Genomic DNA, 8,976 nt, shown 5'->3' with positions numbered 1-8,976 from the left:
GCTTTCAGTCCCGATCCTCTGCACAAATTCTCCTCCGTTCTGACCCACTGGGAATCAACCCCTCTGACCCAGCTCCGCACCTTCTCCACATTCGCCACCCAGTAGTAGTACATCAGGTTCGGAAGACCCAAACCCCCTGCCTGCCTTCTCCTCTGTAGCAGCACCTTTCTCACTCTGGCCACCTTCCCTCCCCGTATGAATGAGGTAATCCTTCCCTCAATCTCTCTGAAAAAAGCCTTTGGCAGGAAAATCGGCAGGCATTGAAAAACAAACAGAAATCACGGCAACATATTCATTTTAACCTCCTGTGCCCGACCCACCAGTGACAGAGGGAGACCATCCCACCTTGCCAGATCGGCTTTCACTCTCCCCACCAAACTAGAGATGTTGTACATGCGAAGCCTTCCCCACTCCCGGGCAACCTGCACCCCCAGATACCTAAAGTGAGTCCTGCCCTATGGAATGGCACCCTTGCCCCCACCCCCAGCCGAGACACCACAAAACACTCACTCTTGTCTAGATTCAGCTTGTATCCCGAGATCCAAATACTTGCAGTAGCTCCAATAATCCCCCTATCGACGCACTCGGTTCCGACACATATAACAGCAAGTTGTCGGCATATAAGGGCACCTATATGCTCTAACCCCCCCTCCCGCACTATTCCTTTCCATGCTCCCAAACTTCTTATAGGACATAGGACATCCCTGTCTCATCCCACGGTGGAGAGAAAAGTATCTCGAGCTGATGTTGTTTGTGCGGACACTCGCCCTCGGCTCCTTATATAGTAGCTTTACCCAGTTCACAAATCTTGGTCCAATCCCAAACTGCTCCAGAACTTGGATCAGAAATTGGCTGTGGATCAGAAATTGGCTAGTGTGGATCAGAAATTGGCTAGTGTGGATCAGAAATTGGCTAGTTGTGGATCAGAAATTGGCTAGTTGAAAGAAGACAGAGGGTGGTGGTTGATGGGAAATGTTCAGAATGAAGTTCAGTTACGAGTGGCGTACCACAAGGATCTGTTCTGGGGCCGTTGCTGTTTGTCATTTTTATTAATGACCTAGAGGAGGGAGCAGAAGGATGGGTAAGTAAATTTGCAGACGACACTAAAGTCGGTGGAGTTGTAGACAGTGCGGAAGGATGTTGCAGGTTACAGAGGGACATAGATAAGCTGCAGAGCTGGGCTGAGAGGTGGCAAATGGAGTTTAATGTGGAGAAGTGTGAGGTGATTCACTTTGGAAAGAATAACAGGAATGCGGAATATTTGGCTAATGGTAAAATTCTTGGTAGTGTGGATGAGCAGAGGGATCTCGGTGTCCATGTACATAGATCCCTGAAAGTTGCCACCCAGGTTGATAGGGTTGTGAAGAAGGCCTATGGTCTGATGGCCTTTATTGGTAGAGGGATTGAGTTCCGGAGCCATGAGGTCATGTTGCAGTTGTACAAAACTCTAGTACGGCCGCATTTGGAGTATTGCGTACAGTTCTGGTCGCCTCATTATAGGAAGGACGTGGAAGCTTTGGAACGGGTGCAGAGGAGATTTACCAGGATGTTGCCTGGTATGGAGGGAAAATCTTATGAGGAAAGGCTGATGGACATGAGGTTGTTTTCGTTAGAGAGAAGAAGGTTAAGAGGTGACTTAATAGAGGCATACAAAATGATCAGAGGGTTAGATAGGGTGGACAGCGAGAGCCTTCTCCCGCGGATGGAGGTGGCTATCACGAGGGGACATAGCCTTAAATTGAGGGGTAATAGATATAGGACAGAGGTCAGAGGTGGGTTTTTTACGCAAAGAGTGGTGAGGCCGTGGAATGCCCTACCTGCAACAGTAGTGAACTCGCCAACATTGAGGGCATTTAAAAGTTTATTGGATAAGCATATGGATGATAAGGGCATAGTGTAGGTTAGATGGCCTTTAGTTTTTTTCCATGTCGGTGCAACATTGAGGGCCGAAGGGCCTGTACTGCGCTGTATCGTTCTATGTTCTATGTTCTATGCCAATAAGTACCCCCACTCTACCCGGTCAAAAGCCTTCTCAGCGTCCAATGCCACAACCACCTCTGTTTCCTTCCCCTCCACCGGTGCCATAACGACATTCAACACCCTCCTAATGTTCGAAAAAAGCTGCCTCCATCTCATGAACCCCGTCTGATCTTCACCTATCACCTTTGGGAGGCACTCCTCCAGCCTACCCGCCAGTACCTTCGCCAATACTTTTGCGTCCACATTCAGAAGTGATATGGGCCTATACGACCCACACTCAGTCGGATCCTTATCTTTTTTTAGCAACAGTGAAATCGATGCCTGCCCCAAGGTTTGTGGCAAAACCCCCTTCCCTATCGCATCTTTGAACATCCCCACTATCAAGGGTGCCAGCTTATCCTTGAATTTTTTATAATATTTCACCGGAAACCCATCCGGTCCTGCCACCTTCCCCGACTGCATCGTCCCAATCGCATCCTTTATCTCCTGCTCCACTCTTGCTCCTTCTAATGTAGCCCTGTCCCCCTCCCCTAACCTCGGGTACTCCAACCCATCTAGAAATTCCGAATCTCCCGGTCTCCCGCAGGTGGCTCTGACCTGTATAGCCTCTCATAAAACTCCTCAAAAACCTTGTTCATCAGATACGGAGCCACCACCAACTTCCCTGCCCTATCCCTCACCCGAAGAATTTCCCTTGCCACTGCTTCCCTCTGGAGCAGACCTGCCTTAACTCCATGTTCATAAACTGCACCCCTTGCTCGTCTCAGTTGGCGCACCACCTTCCTGGTAGACAGTCGGTCGAAGCTCGCCAGTAGTTCCTTCCTCTTTTCCAGCTTCGCTGGGTCCCCATCTTCTGCATAACGCCTATCTACCTCCAACATCTCATCTATTACCCTCTGCCGCTCCAACCTCTCCTCTTTGTCCACCCTGGCCTTAAACAAAATTACCTCACCCCTCACCACCGTCTTTAGAGCTTCCCAGACAACTGCCTTCGACACCTCACCCGTACAGTTGAAACCTACATATTCTTTATTTACCTTTTCAATTTTCTCACAGAACACTTGGTTCCCCAAAAGTCCCACATCTAATTTCCACCCCGGCCTCTGCGCTACCCCATTCTCCGGTGTCATATCCATCTAATACAGAGCAAGATCTGACACTGCAATTGCCGAGTATACCGACCCCTTAACTCCAGCCAGCAAAGCCTTCCCCACCACAAAAATGTCGTCCGTGAGTACACCTTATGGACTGCTGAGAAAAACGAGTACTCCCATTCCCTTGGGTGCAGAAACCTCCAAGGGTCTATCCCTCCGATTTCCACCATTAGCCCAGCCAACGCCTTCACCCTCCCTGATGGGGCCAGCGAGCGCAGCCGTGATCTGTCCAACCTTGGCTCCTGCACCAAGTTCCAGTTCCCCCCTCCCCCACAATCAGCTCGTGTGTGTCCAAGTCAGAGATGGCCCCAAACACCTTCTTCGCGAATCCCACATTGTCCCAATTGGGACTGTATACGCTTAATAGCGCCACTAACCTCCCCTCCAGCGCTCCTGTCACAATCACATATCTACCCCCCTGATCTGCAACCATCTTCGCCATCTGGAAGCGTACCCTTTTGCTGAACAGTACCGCTACCCCTCGAGCCCTTCCGTCAAATCCAGAGTGAAACACCTGACTAACCCAGCCCTTTTTAAGTCTCACCTGGTCCTTCACCCTCATGTCTCACCTGGTCCTTCACCTTTCATCTCTCCTGCAGCCTCGGCCTCCTTTTAGCCCCGCTGACCTTCGAGCGCGCTGGGCCCAGCACCTCAGCCCCCGCCTCCCAACACCCACACGGGGTTCCTCGCTGGTTTTCAAACCAGTCTCGCTAGCTGCCCGTGACGGCCCCAAAGGCCGACGATAGTCGGGGGGTGATCAATAAATCGGGGAAAACCCCAAAGGAGCCACAAAAATCCCCGAAAGTGCCGGAGCTCTTCTTGATGCAGCCGCTCCACTCGCATACGCCACCGGAAGTCCAACAAAATACACTGTTGAAAAGATATGAAATTGGAGCAGAAGTAGGCCATTCAGCCCCTCAAGCCCACTCCATCATTCAATGGCATCATGGTTGATCTTCTATTTCACCACCATTTTCCTGCACTATCCCTTGATGTTTTTAATATGTAGAAATCTATTATCTCAGACTTGAACATATTCAATGACTGTGCCTCTGGGGCAGAGAATTCCAAATATTCACCACCCTCTGAATGAAGATGCCCTTTGAGATATATTCCATTAAAGAGAGGAAATCTTTGACCCCCTACTCCTCACTTTGTTATAACCAAGTAAATGTACTTTGTCCACTCCGTCATAAGGTCACATTTCACCTCTTCAGGTTCAGTGAAGTAAGGATGGTAGAGCAATTGTTGTAGATTAGCCAGCAAGAATCAGGCAGTTTCCCTCCACAGAGTACTAGTCAACCCCTTGCTGCTTGCCCACCCAGGACTACTCTGTCTATTAAAGCAGAAGGTCATTGCTTGAGATGGTTATGTGACTTCAAGTGAGAAGAATGAGAACAAGAGCAAGAACTCTGCAGCTATGTGGAAAGATTGGATAGGCTAAGGTTATTTTCCATTGAATACAGGAGGTTGAGAGGCTGGCCTAATTGAAGTATACAAATTTTTGAGGGGCGTAGACAGACAGGAAAATCCTGTTTCCCCTTGCTGAGAGGTCATAGATTCAAGGTGCTTGGTAGAAGGATCAGAGGGGACATGAAGAAACTGTTTTTCACCCAGAGGGTATCTGGAATTTACTGCCTGAATTGGTGATTAAGGCTGAAACGCTCAATTCATTTAAAAGGTACCTGAATCTTCACCTGAAGTTCTTCAACCTGCAATGCTATGGACCAGGAACGGGAAAGTGGGGTTAAAATGAGTGGCTAGTTTCTTTTTTTCCCCTCTTTTTTTGGCTGACGCAGACAGAATGGGCTGACTGACTTCTTTCTGCATCATATCTTCTCTATGGTTAGCTCCATGTTTTGGTCATGAGTCAGTCTGGTTGGCCAATTCATGCTGAATACAGTGGACCTGACTGAAAACACAGTGTGCCACAGAGAGTGAGCTTGATTGGAATCCCATTCCATGATTTTTCCGGTATGGAGTTGTCAGGACCCCAGTGCAAGTCGACCTACCTGCTGCCTTCAAGAGAATAATTTCCAAAATGTTGTTTGGCAACAATTACATATTTGTGCCCTCACTTTTGATGAGTAGCAGGGTGAGTAACATAGCTTCAAATGAAATACGAGCAATCGTAGTTTCCATCCTCCTGATCAAATATCGAGCAGTGATTTCACCAGATGGAATTGTGGATCTTCAGCAGCATCTGCTTGCCGTTATACAACTCAATTACTGCTGCCAACAAATTCTGAATGTGTTTCCATACCTTTGTAAATGATGGACCAATCATGAAATTAGATCCCACTAAGTGGAGCAGACTCTGGGCTTGCCAGGTGGTTGTTGTGGCCTATTTATTGACCACCATCAAAAGATAAATTTTATTCAACAAAGAAGTTGCTAAAGTGAACAGTATAGATTCATTTGAGGGAAAGGTAGACATGGATGGAAGATTATGGTGACAGGGTTGGGTAATGTTGGGAGGAGACTCATAGGAAGTTGAATGGGCCATTTTTGTACTGTGAATCTGTCCTGTAGACCCAAGAGAAATATTCGTGAAGCTCCCACCCACACCTTCACTAGCAAACCAACTGGACTTTAGATGCAATTCAGCAACTCTCATTGCCATTTTTTCCAACAGGACTTTATTGAATTCATTTTCCCAACCAGCCATGTTGTGATATGAACCTATAAGCTGCTTATTCTAAGGTCAGTACCATAACTATTATGCTGTCTTACCCAATTCCTTCAGGTAGCTTATGCAGGACTTGGCTTTCTTGAATCCTTTTAGTGTAAATTGGGATTAACCAAATAGACATTTATGTCCGATATCTGTAGGCATCTTCTTTCTTTATCCAATTCACAGAATAGTTAGAACTATTAAAGTTGGACAAAGCATCTTTATTTATAGCTTGTATACGACCATTAAGCAATATTTACTTTTCATGCCAAGCAATTCAGTATTAAGTTTATACAACTTTTCAAGTAATCAACACAATCTCAGGGCAGGTAACTATTTGACTGAATATTCTGGTTCATTCTGGTTGGTTCCCAGCTATTTGTCCGACCTGGGACTTGTGCTTTTCGTCAAAATGAAACAAAAAATAAAATCCCATATTACAAGGTAGTGCAATTTTCTCAGTTAATTCAGATATAAATACTGTCAGCATTAATTGGAGTAATGACACTGTCATAAACTTCACCAATGCATTTGTTAACCTGAAAGAATGGGCCTTTGTAAGAAGTCAAAGGTCCCGTGTTTATTCATTATTCTGATCCTCGTAGTGCAATGGTGAATGGAGGCAAGGCAGTTTTCTCTTTATTGCACAGAATCCAGTCGCCCTGTATACTTCTGAAGCTAACCTGGGCAAACATTATACTGAGCGCAATGTGAAGTCCCTCAAATGGTCTACAATTATACAGTTTCTCTCCACAGTGGGGCACTATTGAGTGGTAAAGAATGCAACAAAGTATAAATAAATAAGCACCATTATTTCTGACAGTGCATTCCCAGTTCAGGAAAATATAGACCACCAGATGAGAAGGAAATCAAAAATTTCTATACATTTTACATTGTACATATACTTGAAACTAAATAAAAGTCCATGATGCACAGATCACCTCAACATGCCTTTCAGCCCTTTCATTGACAATTCAATTGTCACTGTAATCTATAATTATAAAAGCACCCCAACATTCCTGATCTTTTTCTGCGTTTATCCTTGGATTCTGGAAGTGCTCTTGGCATCGCAATAAAGTAGTTGCAAATTGAATTTGGATGACTCCAGTATGTGCTTAGTCAGCAGCCAGCACCAATCCCCTGGCATGTCTTCGGATCACAGCCGCCTACAGTTTAGTCACACGTTTAATCCAAGGCATAAAGGTGGAGACTTTTGTGTAGACCCCTGGGGTATCCTTTACACCACAGCCATGTCCCCAGGAGGTCACACCAAATACAACCCAGTGTCCTCCTGCTCTTTCACACATCAGTGGCCCACCACTATCTCCTTGACAACTGTCCACACGTTTGTGGTCCAGTAAGTTTCCTGCACAGAGCATCCGCCCTGTGAACCTCTGCTTGTAACGCTCCTCGCAATGCCTTTTTGGAAGCAACGGGATGGCAGCTTGCTGCAGCGTCTTTGAATAGGCTCTCCCTACAGTGGAGATAGAAAATGATAATTGCTCATTAGTTAAGTTTCATAGGTACCATTCCTGCACCCAACATTTTAGACTCCAGACTTTGCCCTGAGGTGGGCAGCAAACACTCAAGCTACTAACTTTAATGTTTAAAACATTGATTTGAAAGCAAAAGGAAGTATATATTTCCAATGGTGGATGACCTCTGATTACAGTAGCTATGTTGGTGGTATTTGTAAAGCTGGGCTATGGGAACACGGGCTTCTAAAATTTGATAAGGTTTCTCTTGGTAGCTACAGAGGAAGTTTGGTATATTTCAAAGAGAAGAGGTGCAAACAGCCCTTTTCAGATGTCAATGTCATTTCCATGGAAGTTCATTTAGTTTGTTGCCACCATAGTTATGGTGGGAGACCAGTAGAACCACCCCCCGCCCCCCCCCCCCCCCCCCCAAAACAAATTTCAGAGCCAATAGTCTCGTCAGCACTTTCAACTGAAAACTGTAGCATGATCTGCTGAGTGAATAGAGGTCACATCCCCAAACATAAGACCTCAAATTTATGAAGTGGAAAATTCATCCTGAGTATGGAGTGTGATTGCATCTTTTGAGGTTGGAGTTAAGAAGTACCTTGATATAAATTCAATGTTCCTGAATTACTAGAGATCTCTCCAGATCTCCTGCCATTATTCAAATAAAATTGATAGAGCCTCTGAAGAAAGAGGATATACGTCTGTTTTCAACCTATGTTCAAACATGGACAAAAGAGCTGAACTCCAAAGGTGAGGAGAGAGTGACTGCCCTACCGTCTACAAGATGGACTGCAGGAACTCGCCAAGGCTCCTTAGGAAGCACCTTCCAAACCCATGGCCAGTATCATCTAGGAGAACAAGAGTGGCAGATACATGGGAACACCACCACCTGGAAGTTCCCCTCCAAATCACTCACCACCCTGACTTGGAAATAGATCACCGTTCTTCCACTGTCGCTGGGTCAAAGTTCTGGAACAGCCTCCTTAATAGTACAGTGGGTGTACCTACACCATTATTCTATGAAGACATATTGATAATCCAGGAATACTGAACAGACAATAGGTGGGATCTTCCGGCTCACCTGCGGTGTATTTTCCAGCGGCGGAGGTGACTCACCATTAGCCCTTGGTGGGATCTTCCAATCCTGCCGATGTCTACACAGTTTTGTGAGGCTCGCCCGTCCCACCACTGTGGGACCAGCAAATCTCACCTCATATCTTCACAAACAATTCACAATGCTGCTTCATAGAGCCGCCAAAGGAGAAAGTAGAAGAAACTTTCCCCAGAATGGATATCCTCACAAAACATAGTCTTCACTGAGGAATGATCTGTTCTCAAGTTAGATATTGAGTAAAGGGCATTTTCTCCATGGAGTTTACTTTACTCAGCCTTACCCTTAAAAAAGGTATAAACGTTTCATGGGTGTTCTCCAACTATAATCCTATGAGAAGATCAATGGAAATCCTGATGAAGTGGCATAAAAGCCACAGAATTCCTGTCGCTTTCCTACTGAAGATATGGCAGATAATTAGTAGAATACTTATGGAAATTGTACTTTTGTGCCTTAAATTTTTGCTACGACTTTACTAAAATCGGGAAACTATTCGTCTAAGTCAGTAAAACTAACCAAAAGAAAATTTTCTCAGCCAATCAATATCCAGCCAGATCTAAATCATCTTTCATA

General features: G+C 45.7%; 1 protein-coding gene across 2 annotated transcripts in view; it reads right to left on the bottom strand.

Moving 5' to 3' along the window:
- Window positions 1–6,006: 6,006 nt before the first annotated feature.
- Window positions 6,007–8,976, bottom strand: part of prss12 (serine protease 12) — a 243,574-nt gene continuing 240,604 nt past the window's right edge. For both annotated transcript variants that reach the window (XM_038791864.1, XM_038791865.1), the window contains one exon: window positions 6,007–7,282. In XM_038791864.1, coding sequence (XP_038647792.1) covers window positions 6,975–7,282 — 308 coding nt within the window. In that variant the 3' untranslated portion in view covers window positions 6,007–6,974. The remainder of the gene's footprint in view (window positions 7,283–8,976) is intronic.

This window comes from Scyliorhinus canicula, chromosome 3 (genome assembly GCF_902713615.1).
Source record: "Scyliorhinus canicula chromosome 3, sScyCan1.1, whole genome shotgun sequence".
Taxonomy (NCBI): domain Eukaryota; kingdom Metazoa; phylum Chordata; class Chondrichthyes; order Carcharhiniformes; family Scyliorhinidae; genus Scyliorhinus; species Scyliorhinus canicula.
The sequence above is the reverse complement of the archived record's forward strand: the minus strand, read 5'-3'. Positions and strand labels throughout refer to the sequence as shown.